Source organism: Colossoma macropomum, unplaced genomic scaffold, assembly GCF_904425465.1.
Source record: "Colossoma macropomum unplaced genomic scaffold, Colossoma_macropomum, whole genome shotgun sequence".
NCBI classification, from domain to species: Eukaryota; Metazoa; Chordata; class Actinopteri; order Characiformes; family Serrasalmidae; genus Colossoma; species Colossoma macropomum.
Genome location: NW_023494802.1, coordinates 2,226,576 through 2,254,288, shown reverse-complemented (window position 1 = coordinate 2,254,288; position 27,713 = coordinate 2,226,576). Strand labels below are relative to the sequence as shown.

Sequence of the window (27,713 nt, the reverse complement as noted above, 5' to 3'; positions counted from 1 at the left end):
TTCTTTTTGCTTTATTTTGTTTATTTTCTAAGCGAAAGTAAGTTAACACATCTACTACACAGAACACACTTCTGCACATTTTAATGTACAATTACTGTTTATTTGCTGAATTTCACATTTTGGGGTAAAAGAATAAAACACAAAAATGTGGCCTGTGTAAAAGTTTATATGGTGTGTTTTTCCAGTGAAAATGGCAAATAAACAGAAACTGTGCCCAAACATTAGCAGAAAAAATAACATATTTAAGTATGTCCTCTGTAGAGGATGTGTTACTTTATTTCCTCTTAGAAAATCAACAACACATGTCACTTAATCAGGGGTGCTCAACTTTGGCATTCAACTGTACGGACTACAGATCTAGTGCCCCTCTCTACAGCAGGCCATGGGAGCAGAATACAGATAAACTGTCTCAGATCATAGTGGGGTTTGAGATAAATATAGGAAACCTAACTAATAACAGGGAGCTGATCATAGTTATAGTGTTTTCCTCCTTTAACAGCACTATTTAACCTCCTGTAGCAGTGCCACAGAGGGGCAGTGTTTCCCAATGATTACCTTCACCACACATTCAGTGTTTTTCCCTCCCGTTTTAAGGGTTGCTCCACTGCTCTCTTACTGTTTCATTCATTCATTCATTTATCATTTAAAACAAAATAATACTAAATTGAATTAATACAGGAATAGTTAAAAAATAAGACAAATAAACAACAGTAACAATAAAATAAAATACTTATAGAAACAGATTTAATTAAAACGCAAAGCTCAGACAAATTAGTAAGCCAAAGCTTAAAGAACAGTAAAAAAAATATTAAAAATAAAATGTAACGAATAAAAAATACATACATATGCTAGGAAATAAGATAGAAATAATAGTACCATTAGATTAAAACATAAAAAGTAAAATGGATAAAAAATAAACAAGAGATAAATGAGTTCGAAAAAAAATAAAATAAAATGATTTAAAAAACACAAAAATATGAAGGTTAGAACGCAACAGTAACAATAAAGTAAAATAAAAGAAAAGAAAATTGCTTCAAATACATAAACAAATACACAAATAAGTTAGAAAATAGTAACAACAAAATAACATATAAAACAAACAAACACATAGACAAGTTAGAGAATGGGATAAATAAAGAAAATAAAATAAAAGCACATTGAAAAACATACCAGTATAAATATTTTTAAAATGATAAATAAACAATAAAGTTTAAATAAAAAATAAAGTTTATTAAAAACGTAAACAAATACGTAAACCAAGCTAAATAAACATCAGCAACAATAGAGTTAAACGTGAAAATAAAATAGCTGGATTGTACACATGGCTGTGTTGCTGCTCCATGAGCTCAGCAGGGCTTCTGATGACGCACGCACCACGTGACCCGCAGGGTGCGTTTAGTTTCTCTTCGCTCCTTTCAGTGCAGTCAGGATAAACAAGAGCGAGGAGGAAGAAGCGGGAGGAGGCCGAGAGAGAGAGAGAGGGAGAGAGGGAGAGAGAGAGAGAGAGAGAGAGAGAGAGAGACACACACACACACAACCTGCAACTAGAGAGAGTGAGGGGGAGAGAGACCCAGAGAAACGTAGAGAAACGAAGAGAGACAGAGAGAGGGACACAGAGAGAGAGAAACACAGAGAGAGATTACCCTCTCTCACTAATCTATCTCTTCATTCATTTATTCTCTCTCTCTCTGTAAACCTGGCTCTGCTCACGCTCATCTTGGACCCGAGGAAACGGTGAGTTCACTTTAACTGCTTCTTTTCTATTCGCCAGCTTGTTGTTCGAATTTTTCCGTTCCCCCTTAAATGGTGCAGTAGTTACATTCTGGCGCCCGAAGCCCCATTTAAGGTGGAACGGGAAAATTCGAACAACAAGCTGGCGAATAGGAGGCCAACTTCAGCCTCGTGTGTATGAGAGAGAGAGAGAGAGAGAGAGTGTGTGTGTGTGTGTGTGTGTGTGTGTGTGTGTGTGTGGATAAAATGGCGACAGTCGTGAGGGGGTAGGAGGGTTCCAGTTTTTGGGGGGGCTTTTTTTTCTGGGTAGGGTGGCTGAGTGGGTGAGTAGCCCCAGCACAGGCCAGTCCAGATGGCCACAATTCAGGAATCAGAGCAAAAGCAGGACTGCTTTCAGCATTTCCCACTGTGTGATTCACCATCACATCTCATTCAAACTTAAAAAAAAGGTGGTTAAAGGTGCTTAAAAAGGTGCTTAAACGCTTCTTTGCATGGTGAAATGTTCTTCAGATTGATTGAGAATGTGTTGTGTATGAGTCTACACAGAACCTTTTTGAAATAGTTCTTTAAAGCACCAAAAAGGGCTCTGCTGCTCTTGTTGACGATGTCAAGCTTGTAGCAATAGCAGAGCCTGTTTTGGTGCTGTATAGAACCACATAGAACACATTCTCCATCAGTCTGAAGAACCTTTTAATCATGCAAAGAACTATTTATGTATGAATTGGCTCTGTACAGAACTCACGGTTTTAAATAGAACCGTTGCCTGTAGTAAAGAACTTAAAGACCTAAACCTTAAAGAACCATCTTTTTTAAGAATGTTGTCTTATTAGTACATACAGTTAGTCCAGTGAGTGATGCGTATGAGTATGTACATGTTTGCCCCACTTAAACGTGTGGTCAGTGGACCATCGGGTGAATCTGGGAGGACAGTTTGGCAAAAATACAGTATATGAGTATTTAAAGACAATTCACAACATCTGAATATTTCTCATATTTGAGGTTTCAGAAATTGTTACAGACCAAGAATAGCACAGATAGTTCTACAGTTAAAGGGCCAGCGTCATTGAAAAACTACGTTTTTGGTCTCACTTTTTTGAAAAATGGGGGAAAAAAAAGATATTTATTTGGTATATAATGTCTTTTTTTGTGATATGAAGACCAGTGAGCTGCACAACTGAAAAACAGACCTGTTTTGAATTTACAGTTTTTGTGATGTCACAAAAAATTGACACGTTTACATATATCCACCCATTCAGCCCTGTTGTGCTTTAGCCCTGCCCATTCACACTGAAATTATAAGCAGCCTTTTTTAGACTGCTTTTAGAATGAGGACCAATATGGGGCAGCCAATCAAAACAGAGCTCATTTACATATTCATCTTAAAGGCATAATAATTTTAAAGGGGTCTACAGTTTTTTGTGTGTATTTTATTAATATTCTTGTCTTTTTGTAATTTTATGTGAGTTTCTATACCAAAAAGAGTCATAGTTCATTTCTGCTTGGCTTTTTTACTGTTACTTGACATATGTAAATAAGCTTTGTTCTGATTGGCTGTGCCTCATTCATAAAGCAGTGCAGGCTAAAACATTACTCATATGTGTTAACAGGCAGGGCTAAGCAGTTGTAGGCTATATGTAAGTGCGTTGGTTTTTGTGACATCACAATAACAGAGACTTCAAAAACGGGCTATTTTTGAAGCTTAGTTTGCATGTATGAACTGGACAGTACGTTTTGAAAGTCCAACTCATTAAAAAAAAGCAAGGAAAATTTGAGTTTCAGTGATATGAGCCCTTTAAAAAACACTGTTTGAACTGAATGAATGCAGGAATTTTTTAATGCAATGTTTCACTAAATTCGGTTCAACAGGGCAAATTACAGGCAGATGCTGTTGGTCAGTACTTATTAGGCACTGATTTTATCACAATAACGATAAATATTATAATAGTGCCTCTATTCGAGTATAGTTGTACTCTGAGTGCATCACAGACATTTACCTGTGTCCTTATAATGGTGGGACCACCCTCCATTCACCTACACACTTGGTGTACAAAGTTATTTAGCTCGCACAGCTGAAAGTCCTCTCAGTTATATACCTTCTACCCTTTTAGATGTGTATTCGTAGTACTTTCGTTGTCTTGTGGTCATTTTCGTCCATGAATTCAATCTTTCACTGTTGAGCACTTCTAGCACTGCCTTTACATGAGTTAATAATCGGCTGATAGGTGTTCCTCAGCACATTGCATCATTATAATGACGTAGGCCTGCTCTTCCATCCCTGAATCCATGAAATAAGCTGGTTCTTTTTATTTTAATGAATAGACTTATGTATATATTTTGTGTTATGATAAGATCTGAGCATTCAGGGCAGAAGAACAGTCTCTATTAGCATCAACAATTAAGTCCATGTTGTTTTCACTGACTTCTCAAATATACAAAAGCTTGGGGGGAGGGGGTGCAGAAGGTTAGGTCATGTGATGGTCTGTGTGAGCTCAGTGTGGTGGTACAATGGGGAATAATGTCAATAATGCCATTCCATACATGCTCAGACTCTCGGCCTTGACTGCCATAATGGGATGTCCTGTCTATAGAGCAGTGAAGGTTATGGTCGTGACGCTAATGGCCTGCTAAATGAATGTCTAGTGTCAGAAGGGCAGAGTGGAGAGTGGACGTTTTTATTCCTGAAGGACTGTAGCAGGTGACGAGTGACTATCATTAACAATGATGATAAAACTAGTAATAATAACACTGCTGTCTCTAAAATGAAACATTTCACACCAAACCACTCCAAATGACTCTGTTTACATGTGAACCATTTAATTATTAAGAAATATGTTAAAAATCAGTGATATTGTCCTTTAAGCTTTAAGCTTAATTTCCACAGTTCTTAGATTGGACAGTAATATTGAACTGCAACAAGCTTTGTTGGGTTGAGGCAGATAAGTGTAAATGTAACAAAACAGCAGATGTAATCGTATCAGTGTTTCACTTCGACAGTGTAAGCGGATGAGTAAACGTAGCTAGAAAGCAAAATGCCTATTAAGCCAATTGTGTCACTTTAATAGATGCACACAATGTACAAGAAAAGGCCATTTAAATGTCGGTTATTTATTTGACAGTTAATTGTCAGCTTATATGTGATGATCATGACCGCTCTAGCCTGTTGTTATTTTTAAATTGTAAGTTGTTAAATATATTTAAATTGTTTTATTGAGAGACCAGCATGAACTCTGTGCTGGTCTAGTGCTGGTCTGTGCTGGTTACCAAGCGTTTGACCAGCATCAGCATCCAAAACACAACATATGCTGTTTTTGCTGGTGACCTATGTGTTATCAGGGACATTTTGGGACGGTTTATTGCTCAGCACTAAGCATAATATTAAAAAATTGACCTAAACTAAACCTTTCAGAAGTAGACAGGCCTAGGTCAGCATGCTGCGCCCATGTTGTCTCATTTTTCTTTTTGCAATCTGGTTGCAAATCTATGAAAAATCCCCAAACGACACCTGATAACGTTCTTTGATCGCGCTGCTATTTGACGCACCCGTTTTTACATTTAGACCTCAAGGTCAAAGTCAAACCTATGTACCTTCTTGCACTGTCAGGTCCTCTAATGCTCGTCTGCTGGTGGTCTCTAAGACCAGTTTGGCATTAATAGGGGGGTAGCAGAGTCTTTAGTGATGTGGCCCCCAAAACTTCAACTGCTCTTCCTTTTCCCACTTTAGGACTCACCTTAAAACTGACCTCTTCTCACAACAGTTTCATTTCTCTTCTTCCTACTTTCCCTCTTTATTATATACATATATTTATGTTGAAAATCAACCTTGAGTGTAAGAAAGACGCTGTGTAGAAATGGAAAACATTTATTTATTTATTTTATTTTATTTTTTTACTGAGTCTGGCCAGCTGGAGTATTGCGCAACACTAAACGTAATATGAAAAGCTAAGCTTGATGCACATCATCATCATGAAGCAGACAGGATATGATAACTGTTTGTTTGCATTCACTGGGGTTAGTGCAGGCTTTTTTGTACAGTCTCTTTCATTTTTGACATCTCTAAACAGGACCTGGCAAGATTATATGAGCGTGGCATCATGCTTGGACCCAAAATCATGTCAATCCTGTTACCATACTAATAAAAACTACACTTGAAGCTCATCATGCTGATGACCATTAAAGGTAGAGAGGGATGTGACCACTGTTTGTGGGGTTTGTTGGTGTGTGCGACGTTTGTATAGTCCATTTTTGGGGTTTGCCTGTTCTTATATTTCGACACCAACCCTGTTAGCGTGCCTGTACGGCTGGTTTGTTGTGCAACACAGTGTTATGGTAGACAACATTGTTTGACAGGTTTATTGGGCCATAATTTTAAAAATAAATAAATCAGTGGTAATAATGGAAATGTTTTACAAGTGCAGTGGTTTTTGCAAGGAATCAAAAAACTTGCGCAAAATTTTTGAGAATGCAAAACAATGTGGTTGTTTTTTTTTTTTTTGTATAGCCTATTTTTTTTATTTTTACAATCTAGCAATTTTAAAAGAAATCCCCAAACAGGATCTGGAAAGATTCAGTGAGCAGTAGGCCACAATTGTGAAATTTTACCTGATAATGAATTGCCCTATAAATAATTGTGTTTAACTCAAAGTCAATTTCTTAGTTCATCATATGCAACCATTAAAGTACAAGCTTAAGGGGCCAAATTAAATCATTAGTCATCTCGTTTCCCAGCTATGTTTGCTCAGTCAGTTGTCTGCAGTTACATAGAATCATGTGTAGAGTCAAACAAAGCTGCATTTTCTCTTGGGTGGCAATAAAACAAAAAGACTCATTCTGTTAGCATACATGCTAAAAACATTGGAATCAGCTACACAGCTTGCAGATAAACAAAGCAGGGGCACTATTTGAGGAGTCAGGTCTGCCCTGTTACTGAGTGTGTTGTTAGATTTAATTGGTTTGTGAGTAGCATTGTGGGCCGGTTTATAGTGCAGTTCTAAGCAGTAAACTTAACTTGAAGCTCATCAATCAAGACGTCCTGTTAGAACTAGGCTGGATATGATCGTGTTTGTAGGGGAAGGAAGGACTATAAGTTTTGGTATAGTCCTATTTATTCACGTTGCTCAGAGGCATTTTCATATCACACGATGCACAACATGATGTTCCACCTTAAATGGTGCAGCAGTTACATTCTGGCACCTAAGGCATCATTTAAGGTGGAACGGGAAAATTTAAACAATAAGCGGGTGAATGAGAAGCGACTTCAGCCTCGTTAAAAGTTGAATGTTGAGAGACATTGTGGATGTGACAACTGTTTGAAGGGAATGTAATTTATTATGATAACAAAATCATACTGTCCTGTTGCATGCCCCAAATTGGCAGATAACTAGTAATGAGTGAATTAATTCATGGTAATATTAACAATATCTAGAATATGCTTAGAAAAGCATTATTGTGATGTAGTTTATCAAGATAGGAATAAAACGTTGTTATATTCTCCATCCTTAATCTTTTCTTTTTCTTCAAATTGAAGAGAAATCCCCAAAAAAAGGCCTGAAAACACTCTCTTTGCTGTTCGATGTAGCTGTTTTTATGCTTAGACTCCAAACTTGTGTCTGCCCGGTTATCATGCTTTTTTGTTAGATTTAAATTGTTTGAGTTTTTGTTGAGTCGGACCAGGCTTATTTTGGGCCGTTTTATCGTGCAATGTTGGTTATAATATATAAAAAAAATAATGAACTTGGACGTCATCATGATCAGTGCATGATACTGTGCTTTTTGTTATATTTAAAAGGTTTTATTGTCCTGACCAGTGTTTTGGGCCAGCGTGATGCAAACTATAATTTAAAAACACTAAACTGAACTTGAAGCTTGTTGTTATGCTGTCTTATCTGAAGAAAAGAGGATGTGACCCCTGTTTGAGGGGTTTGTTTTTCTTTTTACAGTCCAGCAAGTCTATAAGAAATCCCCTCTTTGAGTTTTTTTGGCCTGTTATTTGATGCACACCAAAGTCATATCAGCCTCGGAACTGTGCTTGTTGCTACATTTTAAATTATTTTAAATGTAAATTATTTTTAAGTAATTTAAATTATTACCAGTTGTATTTTGGGACAGTTTGTTGTGCAATGCTAAGCATAATATAAAAAAAACACTAAACTGAACATAAGAGACATTGTTTTATTGTACGTCTGACCAGATGCTTTTTGAGCCATTAGGAAGCTAAGCGTATCATAAACACTGAAACTGTCGTGTATTACTATGTAGTTTTTTACAGTCTGATTGCAAATTAAGGAGAAATTTCCCAACAGTACCTGGCAAGATACCCTGAATGCCCCATTTTTGGGCTGTTATTTGATGTGCCCCAAAGTTATATCTGCCCTGTTAGCATGCTTGTGAGATTTCAGTTATTTTAATGCTTTGGGCCGGAGTGTTGCACAGCGCTACACGTAATATAAAAGCACTAAACTGAACTTGAAGCTGGTTGTCATGACATCATAAGCAGAGAGGATGTTGCTGCTGTTTGAGGGGTTTGTTGTGGTCACTATCTATTTTGTTTTTCTATTTACAGTCTAGTTGCAAGTCTTCAAGAAATCCCCTCTTTGATCACATCATTATTTGATGCCCAGCAGTCATGTCTGCCCTGTTTCTGAGCCTGTTGTTAGATTTAAATGATTTTATTGTGAGTGTGCACAGTTTTGCACAGCACTAAGCATAATAAAAACACTAAATTGAACTTGAAGGACATTGTTTTATTGTGAGTCTAACCGGATGCTTTTGAGCCAGTATGATGCTAAGCATATCATAAAAACGCTGAAACTTACAGTTACACTACTAGTTTTTACAGTCTGGTTGCAAATTCAGAAGATTCCCTGAATGTCCCATTTTTTTGGCAATTATTTGATGTGCCCTAAAGTTATGTGGGTCCTATTACCATGCTTGTGAGATTATTATTTTATTGTAAGTCTGTTTAGACACATCTTTGGGCCAGAGTTTTGCACAGCACTACAGGCAATATAAAAAACACTAAACGTAGCTTGAAGCTAGTTGTGATGATGTCAGAACTAGAGAGGATGTAACCACTGTTTGAAGGGTTTGTTGCGGTCAGTTGTATTTTTCTGTTTGCAGTCTACTTGCAAGTCTACAAGAAGTCACCTGTTTGAGCATGCCATTTTTGGGCCACACCAAAGTCTGCCCTGTTTCTGAGCCTGTTGTTAGATTTGAATGATTTTATTGTCGGTCTGCACAGTTTTGCACAGCACTAAGCATAATAAAAACACTAAACTGAGTTTGAAGCTTGTTGTTACGATGGACTGTCAGGAGCAGAAAGGTGTCCACTGTTTGAAGAGGTTTATGGGGTCAGTGTCTGTTTTATTTTTCTATTTACAGTCTAATAACGAGTTAACAAGAAATCTCTCTCTCCCTCTTTTTTGGGCCGTGATTTGATGCGCAGCATAGTACTGCCTGGCCTGTTACTCTGCAAGTTGTTAGACTTAAACTGTTTTTGTAAGTCTGACTGGGCGTATTTTGGGACGGTTTGTTGTGCAACACTAAGCAAAATATGACAACACTAAAATTAACTTGAAGCCCATCATTGTGATGCTCTGTCAGAAGTAGAGAGAATATGACTGATGTTTGAGGGGTCAGTGTTTGTTTTCTTTTCTTTTTTACAGTCTAGTTGTACAAGAAATCCCCAAACAGGAGCTGGAAGGCTTCCCTGAGCACGCTCTGAGCTCAGCGCGGGTCTAAAACGGGGCGGAGGGCAGCGGGCCGTTGAGTTCTGAGCTCGCTGGTTTTGGTCAGCTAGAGCTGGCACTGCACCGGCTCTCGCTGGGTAGGAGACGGTGATGTCAGCCATTTTAGGTTGGACCGGAGAGCGCGTGGTGTGCCGCCATTTTTTTTTTCCCTCCTCTCCCTCTCCCTTTTTTTTTAAGCTGAGCATTAACACCTTAGGTGCTGGACACTGCAGATTCACAGCCTTTGCTGTCAAAAAGCCAAATCACAGTCCAGTGTTGATCAGGACCTTTGAACTGGCTGGTGTGAACATGCTGACGGCCCTTCCAGAGTGTTTTTACACCACTGCATTGAAAAGCAAATTAAGCCGTCAAAGTGGGCCGAAGCTTCTTGGCATGGGCAGAAGTAGGGCGCTCCTGTTTAACCTGTGAAAGACCAAAGTAGCCAAAGCCACCATATAAATCACTGTTGTCTGAACAAAACCTTGTATCTCCAAAATGGTAGCTTTACAGGAAGAAGGTAAAAACCTTCTTTACTTTTAATGTAAGTCAATGGAACCAGACTCCCCAAGTCATTTTGGGCTGTTTATTTTGGTCCTTTCAACATGATATTTACACACTGTATAAAGGACAACAGGCATTTTCAAATTAAGTCAAAAAATGAAAAACGACAAAAATTGAGATATGAAGTTTTGTCCCGACAGCAGCTAAATAAATATGACCACTGTTTGAGAAGCTCATATCTACTAAAAAGGCACTTTAATATGTTTGTATGTAGCCGAGTAGTTGACTAATTGACCCTGTCATCAACTGAAAATTATTTCTGTAAGTAGCTCATTTATTTACTATCATTCGATTGTTTAACTGATTATTCCCTCTGCTGTTTTGTCTCACTTTGCCACCATCCAGCAATGATTATTTCTGTAATCGATCAGTCTTACGCCTATTACCCGATTAATCGACTAATCTAACTGCCTTCAGCCGTTTTGTCTCATTTTGCCCATCACTGTCAACTGATTATCATTTCTATAGTTGATTAATCTATCAACTGTTGCCTGAATAATTGACTAATCGAATGGTTATGCCTTCTGCTGCTTTCTGATCAATTATGATAAATTAATCTCTTGGCCATGTACTTTTAATGTATATTCATTTCGTTTCAAGTAATTTTGGACCATTCCTGTTGGGCCGTTCATCCTGAAATATTCTCAGAAAAAGCTGGCATTTAAATGAAACAGCTAACGTTCTTATGTTTAATGTAAGTTATTGTAATTCGATTTAGGTTCAGGCTATTTTGGATCTTTTGTGTTGGTCTGTTTATCATGAAATTTTGCAGATTTCCTGTTGTTGTAACTTTTTAGGAGAAGGCTGTCGTTTTTAACTTTGATGCATATTAATGAGTATTATATACTTTAATGTGTGGTAATTTAATTGTAACTTTGGACCAAACAAAACCTCATATTTCCAAAATTGTAACTTTGTGGGCTTACATTCGTCACGCCAGTGTACGTAATGTACGTTAATGAGTTTCTATTGGTCCATTCATCATGAAATATTCACACACACAAAAAACAACTGCCATTTTTATGAAAAGGCTAACGTTAAAGTGAAGAATTTTAACGATTTAAGGTTTTATTCTGACTAGTTTTTGCATCATTTCTGTTGGTCTGTTGATCATGAAATGTTCACAGAGTGTAAGGGACAGCTGGTGTTTTTGAAAACTAAAACTGTTTCATATTTCTTCTGACCGTGCCGATACACAGTTTGGTTTGACCCGTACGCACAGAAACTTGCACAGCATGTTCTTGTCAGATCAGATGAAATTAAGCAACGCGCTCTTGCTCAAGCGAGCAAACTGAGTTCAGTCTGCCGCTCAAACAGAGAGGGGATTGGGCAGGGTGAGCTGTGGCAGGACTCGGAGGAGGAGAGTCGTGGCCATTTGACGATAACTTTTTCGCTGGACGACCACACCTTGGAGAAAGACACGGATACCACACATGAACCGCTGAAATAGGACCGCGGCCTGAACTCGCAGCCGCGTGCGGAAAAAAACAAGCCAGCGAGAGCCAGGAACCTAATGGGGTGTGTGTGTGTGTGTGTGTGTGTGTGTGTGTGTGTGTGTGTGTGTGTGTGTGTGTCTGTGTAAAAGAGAGAGAGAGAGTCTGGGGGGGTTGAGGGTGGCCGGTTGCCATGGGGATAGTAACACACCAGTGGTGTAGCCGACCTGTCTCCCAGCAGACTGGGCCGAACTTGTTGAGGGAAAGCGGGAGTGGGGGAGGGGAAAGGCAGCCAGGCAGACGCTGAGGTGGGGGGACCGGGGGGTGAGGGGGGGATATCTTACACACTGTGCAGAGTGGACACTCACAAACTGGCCACTTCCGACTAGGATGATAACTAAAGATTCTTTATATAATCAATTAATCTTTCATCTATTTCCCAATTAATCAACTTGTGCCATCACTTCCCTTTGTTGCAGTTAACGATTATTTGCATAGTCAATGAATCTAGTGACTATTAACTCTAGCAACTATCAACTAACCAGTCAAACCCTCTGTTTCTTCATCTTGCTGTCCTTGTCACGCCGCCACTATCAATTAATCGATTATTCGATCTATTGTACCTTCTGCAGTTTTGTCTCACCTTGCCCTGGCATTAAAAAACGATTATAATCGATGAATACATCAACTGTTACCCATTTACTTGACCGTTTGAAGAGTTGCGCCTTCTGCCATCTCGTCTCCTTTTGCTTGGCGCCATCAACTAACGATTATTTCTATAGTCGATTAATCTATTGTGTATAAACTGATTAATCGACAAATCAACCCATTATGCCTTCCGCTGTCCTTGTCATAATGCCATCATCAGCTAAAGATTATATCAGCAAGCAATGAGTGTGTTGACCATCACTCGATTATTCGACTACTCAAACTATTCTACCTTTTGTTGTTTTTCTCACTTTGTCCTGTTGTAATGCAACCACCGATAAAGATTATTTCCGTAATAGATTAATCAGCTATTAATCAGCTAATCAAACTGTTATACCTTATGCTGTTTTTCTCTAATAGAAATATTGTGCCCTCTGCCGTTTTCTTACATAGCATCAACATTAAACACTCATTATAATCAACTAATCTGTCACTCTTGTCTTAATGTGAGCCGCCACAGTGCTGCCATGAACTAGCAATTATTTCTAGAAACGATTAATCTATCATGTATAATTCGATTAATCACCTGATTAAACCAGTATGCTTTCTGCTGTTTTACTGTCTTTGTCACAACACCACCGTAAAGTAGCAGTTTTCTCTAGAACTGATTAATCTATTGACCATCATCATCAATTTCACAGTATTAAACCATCAGTAGCTTCTATTTATCTGGGAGCGTATAGTAAATCAAGAATCGACTAATCGACTTCAGCTCTACCTCCAATCCATCCATCTGGGCCTAAATATGAGTGTAAATTTCTGATTCAATTTATGATTCTTGAACATGTGATATGGTGCATCATGATAGTTGATCGCAGTTTTGATTTATTTTGAAGCAATTTAAAGGTGGCGTTTAAAAAAGTGCTTCTAAAAATTAAACTTTTTCATAATAAACTGTTTCCGGTGTTGAAATCTGGACAATAAATCCAGTACACTTAGCTTTACGTTTCTTTTCAAAAAGTTCATCAACAAAATCAAAGTACATCAAAAAATAAACCAATATTTCAGAAAATGATTAATTGAATGATTGATTGATCATGATTGATTCTACTCAAAAATGGATGTGCCAGCGCTAGATCGATACGTTCCGATACATTTTTACACCCATAGCATGAGCGGATGGGAACGCTAGCGCTATTTCTGAGGCCCTGGTTGTGCCGTGTTTCTAAAATAGACAGGGGGGTGGGCTGGGTTGGGGGTTGGGGGAGAGTTTCGGAGTGTATGGGGTTAGCGACTCGGTCCTGTATGGTGATCGGCAGACGTGCAGGACATGTGACGTGGCTTATTTATGCGTTCTCCAAAGGAACAAAAACATTCTGTATACCCACAAGCCTCTCCGCCTCTCAGGAGAACGGCTCCCGTTGCCAAACAGGCCGCACGCTCTCGTATTTGTGCCTCCTAGGAGGTGGAGTCCGATTAATATCGTGTGTGTTATTTACATGCATGCTCACCTTCACTGTCAATGTTTAATAAGATCAGCAGTCGTGATGATGAGTTTTTCTTTATAGCGTTAACGTTGGCTTCAGCGAATCTTTCCTGCAAGTCCTGTGAGTCATAGGAATTCATCTGTGATTGGAACTGGCTTGAGTTGATCGCACAAACAGCTTTTCTTTTCTGGCCAGGGATGAGTGTGGGTTTCACCAAGGACAACAAAGCGTGTTGGCGGAGCGACGGTAACTCCGCAGGAATTTCAAAATGAGATACGCAGGCAGACCCTTCGGGTTACGTGAGCCGGTACGAGTCCCAACTTTCCATGAGGGCTGCGTACCTGTTAGTGCGTTTGGGATTTGGTTGGAGAACCTTTTAAACATGCTCACACTGCAGCATGGCTCTCAGGTTGGTTTGCTGGCTGAACAGTCCATGGTGGAACATTCCAGAGGCTTCGGAGTGCGCCAGAGAAGAGGAGGAGGAGGAGGAGGAGAAAGGGGGGGAGAGGCGGGTGGGGGAGAGCGAGAGCGAGAGAGAACGAGCGTGTGATCGTTGATGGGGGTGGGAGGGTGAAAAGGGAGGTGTGGTGGTGTTGGGGTGGCGGCGGCGGCGGCGGCGGCGTATCAGGGCAGAAAATTCCTCACAGAAACACCTCACTGCTTCCTCTGCCCTGCGACAGTTAATAACAACCCCTACCACACACGTACAGCCTCTCTCAGCCAGGCTAAACTCACACACCAAGGGAAATATATATTTGTATTGTATCTCTGAAACGGTAACTTTACGGGAGAAGGAAAAATTTCCTAACTTTGAATGGAAGTTAATGGAACCAGATTTTTGCCAAGTAATTTTGGAATACTTCTGTTGCTACGTTCATCATGAAGTTTGAGCACAAAATAAAGAGCAGCTGGAAGTTACTAATGCTGTAAAAAACAATTGGACAATACAGACCGCAATGATATATTCATATGTATAAACAATAAATATCGAATGAACAAGACTATTCTACATAATTTTAGACCGTAAGGTTTTCACATAAAATTTTGATGGCAGCTGCGATATACATTATTTATATATCGCTGCTGTTGGCACAACACCTTTTATCTCCATTTTTACATTGTTCAGTTTTTGACAACATTTAAAAATGCCCTTTACATTTAATGTAATTTCATGAAGAACCGACCAAAAGAAACGGTCCAAAATGACTTGGGGGGGAAAAGTCTGGTTCTATTGACTTACATTAAAAGTAAAGTATGTCTTTTCCTTCTCCTGTAAAGTTGTCACTTTGGAGATACGAGGTTTTATTCGTAGTCGTATACTAGCTAGCGTTTTTAACTTCTGCTCGAACATGTGGTAAAGTATCAGCAGTGTTATGATTGATTGATTGTTCCATTTTTACACTTTGATAAAACACAAATTCTGGTATAGGGTCACTCAAAGCAAAAGTCCAAGATTAGTTAAAATCTCAAAAGTGTTTTCAGTTTTGACTGATTTAGTACAATGACCCATAAAAAATGTACTTTCTGTCCTCATGCCATTGATTCCAAGGAGAGCGAAGTGAATAACGGACAGCAGATGCCAACGCATGGCAGTGAGTGACAAATTATTGAAGCCCCACCCCACACTGTATCCTATGGGGTGATACACGGGCACGTCAGGCTACATCAGCTTTTCACTTTCGCTTAAGAGATTTCTTCCCACTGTCATCATCTCCGCTCACAAACACACCCACAGCAAACCAGTAACATGCATCAAAGTGTTTATTGATGGATATCAAAATTCTTGTGAACATGACCTTCTTCTGACCTGCGACAGTTAACAATCCCCCCGGTGTGCACACACACACACACTGGCACAGCAATTCTTCATTAAATGACTGTACCTGGTTCCCTCGAAATGATACGCACACGTGTTTGAAACATTGTTTGTTGTCCTGTAACAGTTACCCATACCCCCAAACCCCCCGCAACCATACACACTCGCACACCTACACACACTCTCTTGCTCACCCAAGCTCAAGCCCGGCCGCCCAACCCCCACTCCTCTACTCCTTACTCCCTCGTTCCTCCTCCCTCAGGGCCTGGCCCACGTGATGGACGACAGGCTCTGCCCACTCTCCGCAGCCCCTTTGTGTTGGTCATGTGACCCTGCAGTCTTGGCAGGGTTATGCCCCGTCATGCAGAACAGAGTGGCAGTGGGACAGTAAAGGCTCGGCCAGAGGAGCTAAAGGGCATTTCCATCGAGAGAGAGAGAGAGGCTTAGACTTCATCATTTTCTTCTGTAGCGACAGATCCTGGCTTCCCTCATCCATTTCTGCAGGCTCTGGGATATTAACGCCACAAAAAGAGATCAAAGACAGTTCGCTGTTCCAAATGGCCAGTGTCCCAAATTATAGGGCTGAACAATATCGGGGGGGGATCTCACATTGCGATATATTAGGCTTTCCAATAAATATTGAGAGAGAGAGAGCGAGAGAGGGGTTCCCTCCATATCGACAGATCCTGGCTTGTTTTGTCCATTTCTGCGGGCGCTGGGATCGAAACACTACCAAAAGAGATCAAAGTGAATTCACAGTCGGGGAAACAAAAAGGAGCAATACGCCACCATGCTGTTCTTGACGCCTAAAAACATGGCCCGCGTCCTAAGTAGCAGGGCTGGATGATATCCAGAAGTTGGGTTAGGTTCTGGTCACAGGTTCTGGTAAAGAGGAATTTTTAATGGTTAAGATATAAATGGAGTCATTCAGAGTGGTTTGGTGTGAAACTTCTTTACAGTGGTGGTGACAGGAACCAGACGTCCACCTCTAAAAGCTCCCTCACAGAAAGATATTACATGAAATGGTTAGGAATACACTGCCCTGATGTCCGAGACATTGTTTTGCAATAGTTTTGGGACCAGGTTTTGGCCTAGAAATTATTTTTGTAATCAATTTATGGCTTAGAGGTGCATGCAGGATGTCAAGGGGAATTGTACCCCAAAAAAACATAATTTTTGTTGTTTAAAAAAAAGTGGGGGGCGGTTCAATTTGTCCACAGTGCATCAATCATTTCACATCAGATCCCACTCTGAATGACTTTGTTTACATCTTCAAGGTTTAATTATGCAAAAATTTTGCAAAATTTGTGGAATTCCCTTTTCAGGATTGAAGCCAGACCAAAGTTATTTATGTTTGTGTGTGAATGTCTTGATCGACCCAAACACCCAAAGAACTGCTCTGATTGGTCGGGATGTCTGGTCTATGTGTCTGAAAAGACTCTGCTGTATCTGTACTGTGTTATACTGTATTGATCACCCCTAGTTTTAGTCTAGAATTATTCTCAATTTGTGTTGCCCTGAGTGAATCTAGATCTAGACTAATGCCTTGAGAGAGACTCAGCGGACATTGTTAGTAATGAGGAAGACTCTGTTTGGACTGTTTAGATGCAAATCAAGTACACAGGTTTAACTACAACTATGAAGTATTTGTTTTTTCTCCTTTTGTAGACGCTAGTGTTGATTTAAATCAGTTGAGAGTGTTGGATTCAGAATGAGCCTGGTCAAGATGTTAAAGAGGGTGGGGGTGATTGATATACGCCCTTATAGCCATAAGAATAAAAGACTGATATTTGGTGCAGCCAGGTATAGACTCCAATCTGGTAAAGCTGTCGCCCATTGGTCTGAACAATGATGTATCTGTACAGTCTCAAAAAAGATGGTTCCTAAAGGGTTATTTAGTAAAGAAAATGGTTCCATATAGAACCATTAACACTCAGAGAACCCTCCGCTTGATTAAATGGTTCTTTGCATGGTGAAATGGTTCTTCAGACTGATAGAGAATGTGCTGTAGATGATTCTATATAGAACCTTTTTAAAAATGGTTCTATATAACACCCAAAAGGGTTTTTCTGTTGCTACGTTGTCAAGCTTGCAACAATAGAAGAACCCTTTTCCAAAAGGTTCTATATAGGACTGTTTATAGCATATTCATGCACATTTTCAATCTAAAGAACCATTTCATGATGCAAAGAACCCTTTAATCAGGCAAAGGGTTCTTTGAGTGTTCATGGCTCTATATGGATCTATTTTCTTTACTAAAGAACCCTTTAAGAACCATCTTTCAAACTTATGGCTATATGGAATATATCAATAAACCCCACCCTTTTAAACATCATAAGAGTGCACTATGCTGTAATTAGCATAGACCAAAGTTGAAAAATATTACTATATTATTATTATATTATTATTTTTCAACACTTGTATAGATACAGTAAGGATCTACTTAAAATGAGTTGGATTTAAGTCCAATTTTAAAAGTATGACATCTCAAGATCACCTTTTCTGATTTGTGATTAAACTTGTCTGACTTTATTAGCCATCAGCGTTGTGTTGGCAAGTGTGTAGTTTTGAGTAAAATCACACAGTAAATAAGGATGACCAATTTAAAACTTTCCCATAACCATTTTAGCTCGGAATGAGAAGTATAGCAAAAATATAGCATCATGATACATTTTTATGATATACAATATGCATCACAATATTATGAGGCTTGATAAGTTGAAACAATAAACAGAAGTGCCACAAACACAATCAAACACTGAGTATAATTATTTTGGTTCAATTTTTCGCAAAGCTGGACTGATTAAACGGCTAATTTTGCTCCATTTGTAATGAAACGTGTTGTTGGTCAGTGTTCTTTAAGTACTGATGATTGCTCAGAAAGCATGTTGTGATGAAATGTGGTGCAGTTTAGCAAGATAGTGATAAGTATTGTCATACTGTCCTCCCTTACACCTTACACAAAAATGGTTCCTACAGGGTTCTTTAGTAAAGGCAGTGGTTCTATATAAAGAACTTAAAGAATCATTTGAATGCGTGAATCTTTGCATGAAAGCATTTGAAAGATTCTTCTCTGTGATAATGTAGCCAGTCACATGTGGTTCTATAAAGAATCATATTAAAAAATTGGTCTACATAGCACTAAAAAAGGGTTCCACTATTGTTACAAGTCAAAGAATCCTTTTTCAGTAGTATATAGAACACTTTTTGTGTAGTTTCTGCTCAGAATTATTCTGAATTTGTTCCTCCAAAAGCAGCCTTGAGTAAATCGACATTAGACTAAGACCTTAAGAGTGATAAAGCTTGTGTACTTGGCAGGCCTTGGCCTTCGTAGTGAGGAAGACTGGGAGAGATGCAGTAGTGGCCTTTTTTCTGTTCAGACTATTTAGACACAAATTAAGGTCAACTTTTCTCTCCTTCAGTAAGCACTAGTGTTGATTTATATCAGTTGAGAGTGTTTCTGTGTTGAATACAGTTGTTTTTGTTTACATTCGGAACTGTTATTGCAAGTCAAGATGTTAAAGAGGGTAGAATTGATTAAGCAGGCGTACATGTTGTTTAAAGGTCATTTTATTTTCTTGTGGCAGGAAAAGGCAAAATGAAGGATTTGGTTTCTTTGCGGGGTATTCTTTCATCTCTTTTCAAGCATTAATTAGCTGTCATTTTAGCCTGCCTCTGTTTTAAGTAGAAGCCCTTCAGATATTCTGTTTGAATAATTGCCAGGCAGCTGTCCCTTTTAGGGTCTTGTTTTGTATAGGAAAAGTAATAACAATGAAGTGGGGGATGTGTAAGCACACTCTAAAAACAGAATGAGAGGCTGTAAATGGTTCTTTGAAAATCTGTCAGGGACAGACATAAAAGTAGCCGTCCTGTTTGGTGCGATGAGTAGCGACTGCTTTCTCAGATTAAGTTGCTGTCAGCATCCTTTGAATGGCACGACTCTGGGATCTGTAGACTGTGCATGCACTCAGTAGATTTGTCTTTTATTCAAACAGTCTCCTCAATTCATCAGTTTGATTTAAAAGTGTCCTAATACATTTCAGCTGAGCAGGATACTGTTGCCATCTTGCTGCTCATAAACTTTTTTTTTTTTCGTCCTTTGCAGGCTGTTTTTGTGATGCCTTAAAAAAAGGAGGAACAGTCATTGTGGACTGACTGTCATGTTCCACACCAATCTCCCATCCATGGACAGCCTGTAGAGGTGGAGTCTTAGTTGGATTGAGGCATTTCAGCAGAGATACCTTTATTAAGAACCATGGCTAGCAAGAGGAAGTCCACAATTCCCTGCATGATCCCTGTAAAGACCTTGCATCTACAGGATGACCTTGAGCAGGGCCGGCATTCTCCCTCATCCAAGGAAAGCAGTTTCTTCCATAAGGAGGAACCAAGTGCAAAAGGCTTCCAAAGTTTGGATGAATCGTCTGGGCAGGATGCAGGAGATGCACATAAAGACGGTGGCACTTACACCTGCAGACCCTGCAATTTTGAGACCCAAGACCTGAACTTATTCCTTGATCATGTCTACAGTGGGCACCCAGAATTTCGCACTGACCCTACCTTCCTCTGTGTGGACTGTGGGGTAAGTGCTGCAAAATTTGAAGGGCTTGCTTTGCACAATGCTCGTGTGCACCCTAGTACAATGACCACCACGCTTCAGCTGAAAAAGAAGGACAGGAAGGTCACAGTGGAGCAGAACTTGATTGTAGGCCCTGGTGAAAGCACTAGCTCAAAGGAGTCGGAAATCTCCATCACCAAGACGCCCATCATGAAGATGCTCAAGGGCAAATCGGAGTCCAAGAGGATTGTGGTTTCTCACCCTGGCGCAGATGAGCCTGCAGCCCCCGCTGTCAAGCAGGTAGAGACAAAAGAGTCGCCAGCGGTTACAGTCACCCATGTTCCTACCATCGTGCACAACGGAGCAGCGAGCAAGGTCACTTTGCCATCTGCGATACAGATTGTCAACGGCTCTGGAGCGTTACCTTTGCTAAAAACAGCCAGTACCCAAGTTGTCTCTGTGGTTCAGAACCGGAGTCTCAACCAACAGTCAACACTGTCCTCCTCCGCTTCCTCTTCTTCTTCTTCAGCATCAGGCTCCAAGAATTTACCGAAAGTGATGATTCCTCTAAGCAGCATTCCCACCTACAATGCATCCATGGACAACAGCAGCTTTCTAAAAACCTCTTTTAGTAAGTTCCCCTACCCAACCAAGGCAGAGCTCTGCTATCTGACTGTGGTTACCAAGTACCCAGAGGAGCAGATCAAAATCTGGTTTACAGCACAGAGGCTTAAGCAAGGAATTAGCTGGTCACCGGAGGAGATAGAGGATGCCCGCCGGAAGATGTTTAACACCATCATACAGACGGCACCCCCTGCTGGTCAGCAGCAGTGTCAGACTCACCATAGCACCCCTCAGCAAACAATCGCAGTCCTGCCGGCCTCCCTAGGTACAACTGGTATCCCTCACATTTTACAGGGAAGCCTGGTTGGCCAAGGAGGGGTTATTGTCACCCAGCCCATGATGGCTAATGGGATTCAGGTCAGCAGTGCTCCTGTTGCCCTGGCTGTAACACCCAAGCCGCAGGCTGCAGCTAAGCCCATGATGCAGGCAAAGCCTGCTGCTGCCCTGGTAGCTGACAAGGGACTCATGGTGGTGGGCTCTGTTGGAAGCAGCAATAGTGGAAATTATACCATCAGCAATAGCAGCAGCGGAGGAAGTGGTAGTAGCAGCAGCAGCAGCAGCAGCAGCAGCATCACAAGCAGTATTATTAGTAGTGTAAGCACAAACAGCAGCCATGCTAGTGTTATTAGCATTGGTAGCAGCAGCAGTGGCAAAATAAACAGCAACAGCAATAGTAAGGCCAGTATACCAAGCACTAATGGCAAAAGCAGTGCATCAAGCAACAGTAATGCCAAAACGGTTACTGACAACAAAAACAGCACTAATGTCAAGGCCAACACTGCAAAAAGTAGTGTGGACAGTAAAGGCAGCACTGATGTTAAAGGAAACACTAAGAACAACGGTGAAAGTAAGAGCAGCAGCAGCAGCAGCAGCAACAGTAGTCCCAGTGTTACAGCCAGTTCCAGCCCGGCTATGACAGCTACCGCAGACAGCATGCCCAGCAAATCTGAGTCTCCTTCACCAGTTTCTGCTAACTCGCGCACTCTTCCCACCTCTAGCTTCCTGGACCCCAGCTTTTATAAAGCCAAAAAGTCCCAGGAGCAGCTGTTAGCCTTGAAGGAGAGCTTCCTCATCAGCCAGTTCCCCAGTCAGGAGGAGGTAGACAGGCTCACAAATTTGACTGGCCTGACGGTCCGTGAGGTACGAAAGTGGTTCAGTGACCGTCGTTACCACTTCCGCAATCTGAAAGGCTCAAGGTCAAGCACTGGTGGTCAAACTTCGGCGGCCAGCGGCGCCAGCTCCACTGCCTCTGCCTCCACTGCTGCTGGAGATGTTTCAGACAATGCTGCGTCAACAGAAAGGCCCAGAAACCCCTCAAAAGATGCCTCTGAGCCCCTCACGACAGCAACAGACGACGCCCCCCACGCCAACAAGACGTCCTCCTCGACCTCCATCTCCAGACTTCACAGCAATACGGTACAAGGAGAGGGAGCCCCACCAGGTTCGCGCTCTTGAGGCCAGCTTTGCCCAGGACACTGATCCATCCGGGGAAGAAGTGGACAGGTTACGAGCAGAGACTAAGATGACTCGGCGTGAAATCCACGGCTGGTTTGCTGACCGGCGGAGGAGAGTGGCGGCAGAGAAGAAGAAGGAGGAGTTAGAACGGGCAGAAAGGGAGGATGAGGATGAGGAAGACGAGGAGAAAGAAAAAGAGGAAGGAGGAGGAGGAGAAGTGAGTGAAAAGGGAAAGAAAGATGTTGAGAAAGAGGTGGCAGACATTAAAGAAGACACTGAGGAATCTTTGTCAGAAACAGGTCAGCAGGTCAAAGATGAGAAGCAGAAGGAGGATGCGTCTGGCACTGAGCCGAAGGTTAACCCGATAAAGATCAATCTCAAAATGCTGAAAGTCACAGAATCCAACGGAAAAGGGGAAATGGAGGGAAGTCCTCAGCCAGAGACTACGAAAGTGCCTCCCGCTGCATCTCAGACATCCACCCTTCCATCTCAACCACCCCAAACTGCATATCGAGGTAAGAAGACACCTGAACAGCTTCATCTACTAAAGCAAGCCTTTGCCCGCACCCACTGGCCCAGCAGCCCCCTGTACAATGAACTGATCGCTAAAACTGGCCTGCCTCGCCCAGAGGTGGTGCGCTGGTTTGGGGACTGTCGCTACGTCCTGAAGAACGGTCAGCTCAAGTGGCTGGAGAGCTATCAGTCCATGGTAGATGAAGAGGACTTCCAGAAAGGTAACATCACCATGCTTCAGGAACACTTGAACAACAATGGCAAGCTGGTCGAGAATCAGCTGGAGGAGATAGCCAAGTCAAGTGGCCTGTCCGAGGAGCTGGTCAGGAGATGGTTCACAAGACAAACGAAAGCAGCCTTGCCGTCAGAGGAGACAAAGTCAGAGGACGCAGAAGCCGTGGAGATGAAGCCTTCACCCTCTGCAGCCAAAGGCAAGACAGCCTTAAAGTCAGTGCAGCGGGATGAGGGGGATGTGAAGGAGGAGCAGATGGAGCAGTCGGTGACCAACCTCGCCTCAAAAGATCAGACCGCGAAGAAGACGACTGGAGAGACAGATACTGGCGCAAAGCAAGGTGAGGCTTGTTTGAGGCTTTTGTTTATTTGAAATTGTTAAAAATAAATAAATAAATCAGTTATTTTGATAGTAACTTTCACCTCCTCCAGATCATACATGGCAAGTCCATTTCGTTGTTTTTGTGATGTACAGTTACATATATCCGCCTACTCGCCCTACAACCGTTTAGCCCCGCCCATTCACGTTGAAGCTACAGGGAAGCCAATCAGAACAGAGGTCATTTGCATGTTGTTTTGTAGAAACAAAACCTTCTACTTTCTTTTTTATTGTTTTTCATATTTTGACAATTTGAAATGGCCAGCTTGTTCTTTAAGGGTTTCTTATTAAAGAAAATACTTATGTCTAGAACCATGAACACTTAAAGAAGCCTTTGCATGATTAAAGAGTTCTTTGCATCATGAAAGAGTTCTTCAGGTTGATGGAGAATGTCCTTTAGACGGTTTTGTACAGAACCTTTTTTGGTTACAGTGTCAAGCTTGAAACAGTAGAAGAGCCATTTTTAAAAAAGGTTCTATATAGAACCATCTGTAGCACATTCACACACATTTCAGTCAATCTAAAGGACTTTCATGATGCAAAGAACCTTTTAATCATGCACAGGGTTCTTTGAGCGTTCTTGGTTCTATATAGAACCATTTTCTTTACTAAAGAACCCTTGAAGAACCATCTTTTTTTAAGAGTGTGGTCTTTATTTTGTTAAAATGTCATGATGCATGCACCAAGATTACTTTGAGGAAAATCTTGTTCCATTAATTCTTATTCAGAGTCAAAATGTTAAAGTTCTTTCCTTCTCAGAGACCATGAAGTTTTGTTCTGACAGAAACAATATATCAAATTTAGACACAGCACCAAAAAAAAGCCTGTTTAATCCGAAGTTGTTGAGTTTGGTAAATGGTCATGTAAGAATGAATTATGACTGGTTTGGGTACCTAAAACCCACATGATCTTTTTATTTCTGAGAACCGTGTTTATGTAATTAAAGGGGTTGTAATCACAGTAAGGAAAATCAGGTTTGTCAAGAGAGGACGAACAAATCGGTGGTTAAATCTTCTCCTGTGCTCAGGTGTGGTTCACCTGGTCCTGCGTGTCATAAATGTCTAAGGTCTGCTGAAACGTTAGCTGGGTGGCAATGAGATCATTTCACGGTTTATTAATTTAATCAACATTTCAGAATGTTGTGATTTGTTTCGGTATTACACAACTTGACTGTTGTGGGTGTTGGCAGCTGACAGTTCTGTCACGCACATTATATTTTCGCAAATCGCAGAGTAAAGTAATTACTGCATTGTTACTTGGTGTATCAGTACTGTGATATTGCTAAGCAGCAGGCAAATTATGTCATTTCATGGAAAATAAACTCCAAAAGGGAGTCAGCCAAGGTCACATCATAAAATCATATATGCAAGGGTGAATTTTTGGTTTCAGAAGTTTGAGGGCACCATGAATTTAGTGCTGACTTTAGCTTTGGTTCTTTTTCTGGTTAATTGAATAATAAATTACGATGAATTGAATAATTAATCGAATATTTCAAATGCATCATTGCCTCTTCCTAAGCACTGTGGTGGCATTCAGCGAGTAATGGTGCATGTCTTCCCAGATCTTTACCTACAGTCTTAAAAAAAAGTTATTAAGGATGCCAAATGGAACCAAGTAGGTTCTTTAGAGGAAAGGCAGTGCTCCACAGTGGTTCTCTATGCATTGTGAGTTAGGCTGGAGCAGAAAATGTGGACAGTCTGGAGAGGTTTAAAGAACCAGTTTGAGAACCACTGCACTTTTGGTTGCTTAAAGGGGAATTCCACCAGTTTTTCAAAATTTCTGCATAATTCAGAGGTTGAGATGTAAAGTCATTCAGAGTGGTTTGGTATGAAATGGTTCATTTTGGAGACTCAGATTTCTTTACAGTGGTGGTGATCAGGGGTCACCTTGACTACAACACAGATGTAGCCATTTTATTTACTATTCAAAACCACCAGTGAACCTACACGTGTCTTCTGAGTGTTTATATATAATATTAATAATGATTAATTAGTGGTAAATTGAAAAAAATGATTTCTTTAAGGACTATTTTGTCTCTTAATGCCCTGCATGAATTTTAAAACACTGTCTTGGACTTTAGACAGCATGTTCATAACCACTTCATGTAATAACTTTGTGAGGGAGCTTTTGGTGGTGGACATCTGGTTCCTATCACCACTGTGAACAATTCTGACTCAGCAAGTTTTTTTATCTAGAACAGAGCATTTTGCACATTTTGTTTACGTCTTAATAACGAAGTCATGCAGGAATTTTGAAAAATCTGTGGAATGTCCTTAAAGCAGTGGTCATCAAAGTGGTTCTCAGGAATCCCCTAGATGGTCCGCATTTTGTACTCCAGCTGAACCTAAGCAAGAAATAGGGATAATCTGTTGGGCCCTGAGAGCCACTGCCGTAAAGAACCTCTCGATGGACAGTCGTTTTGAAGAACCTTTCAGAGTTGTAAGAAACTCCACATACTGTAAAAGTTATAACGCAAACTTGGACTAAGACTATAAAATATAATATTATTTAATATGTTTAGGCTATATTTGACAAAATAAGTTACAGAATGTTTTATTTATTAATATATGTGATGTATAATGCAAGATAATGAATGTAATTTGTCTCTCCTTTTTTCTTTTTTATATTCTGAAAAAAATAAAAAAAACAAAAACCTCTTAATCTAGTCTTGTCTTGGACTCAGCTATTACAAAGTGTTGGTCTTGACTCAGAGTTGATGTGTCTAGGTCTCTGTCTTGACCACAACACTAGAAGCACAGGTTGACCTTGCTCTCCCAGCTTGTTAGAATGGTCAGATAAAGGGAGAACAAGCTAGCTAGCACATGGAATTGTACACGAGAAAACTGGAGAACAATGCGAAAACAAAAGCAGCAGGGACGAAAAAAAGGCAAAAAATGGTCCCCATTGTAAACTGTGCCTTTGCTAATCTGCCTGTGTTCTTTTTTCAGAGTCTGAAGGAGAGAGGGACCACGAGTGAATGTGTGGATGAGAAGGACAGAGTGTTGCCCCGTGGGATGTGCAGCACAAGGTGGCCTTTTACTGAGTTTTGTGTAAATGGCAGAGGTGATTGTAACCGAATCACTGGAGGGATCCGAGCCGAAGTGATCCTGTTTTTAAACTCTTCGCCCTGAGGTCAACCAGCCACTCCACACAAGGAGCCACAGGCAGGACTCTTTTAGCCTATTTTATACACGCCCAGGATTTTTAGGGCTGCGTTTCAGCTCCAAGGAGAGGAATACCTGGAATACATTAGAGTGGAAAGAGGCCTTTGGACTGGATGGACATACACTGACTAGATCTGCTGGACAGGAACTGCGAGAGTGGACTGAGAGACTGTTTTCAGGAGACATTTGGTAGATTTGCGGTACATGATTCATACTGCACAGCTCTCTGAGCTTTGTTTTTCCCTCTTTTTTGTCAGAACATTCACAGCTGACCGTGCGCCTAGGAGATGTGTCTGTATTCCGTAGCTGAAGCATCAATACTGGAGCACATTGTCTTCATGTACATTTTTCCTCAAGGGGGAGAATAATAATAAATCATGATTGTTTAAAGTGTCAACCTGTTTCACTTGTATGAGTACTCCTAGGATTGTTGTATAATTTTTACAGATATTTGCAGAATAAATGAAATTTAACAAGCCTCTTGTGGTGCATTGCTATTTTTAAGCAAAATGGCCTTTTTATTTTTTACCCTGTTAATTCATGATCATGGTCAAATTAAAGCAAATAATCAAATTTACACAATTAGCCCAAATGTAGTCAATCTGCCAAGAAATATTTGGCGTCATTATTGGGGAAAAACTGGAGCAATGAGCAAAAAAAAAAACACGAAGTCGGTCACTCAAATCTTTTCAATACATCTACAAAGCTTCTCTCCATCTGTTCACACCACACCCTGTTCTTTATCACGGTCATTCAGATTTGTTGATGTGATTCAGGACACAGCATGTCTTACATTGAGCTATAAACATGAGCAAAACTTCACTGTGTAGCTGAACGCTGCGGTCAGCCAGCTTAGACAACAGGTGTGGTGCTGAAATTCAACTGCCCGTCATGTAGTTACACACATAGGTATATTGTTACTTTTTCCCAGTCGAGTATCATTGCTATCCAAATAAATACATAAATAATCTACAAAATGGTAACTGTGAGAAGACGGTGTTCCTTACTTTTAATGTAAGTCAGAGTAATTTTTCCTGTAATTTCAGACCAGCCTTCTTTTTATTTTTCAGTTTTCAACATAATTTGAAAATGCCTGTTGCCCTTTACGTTGTGTTTCATTATGAATGGACCAAAAGAAATGACCCAAAATTACATGGTAAATTTTTAATTACATTGACTTACATTAACAGTAAAGTAAAAGTAAATGTTTTAGGGATGCATTCACAGAAACCATTCCTTTAGTTGTGATTCATCCTGTTGTATCATCGAAAAGACTCAATTTCCTGTAATTTTCCATCAAAATGTAATGACTGGATTTGCCTCTAAAACATCTTATGGGTTTTGATTACATCACAGTGCACTGGGACGTAGGGGAAAACACTTACGTTTCAC

General features: G+C 40.5%; 1 protein-coding gene across 1 annotated transcript; it reads left to right on the top strand.

Moving 5' to 3' along the window:
* Positions 1-1,419: 1,419 nt before the first annotated feature.
* Positions 1,420-26,800, top strand: zhx3 (zinc fingers and homeoboxes 3). Its single transcript, XM_036591359.1, is given in 4 exon segments — positions 1,420-1,734; positions 19,506-21,868; positions 21,870-23,119; positions 26,106-26,800. Coding segments are annotated over 3 exon segments (3,492 nt in total). The 5' UTR covers positions 1,420-1,734; positions 19,506-19,655; the 3' UTR covers positions 26,135-26,800.
* Positions 26,801-27,713: the final 913 nt, after the last annotated feature.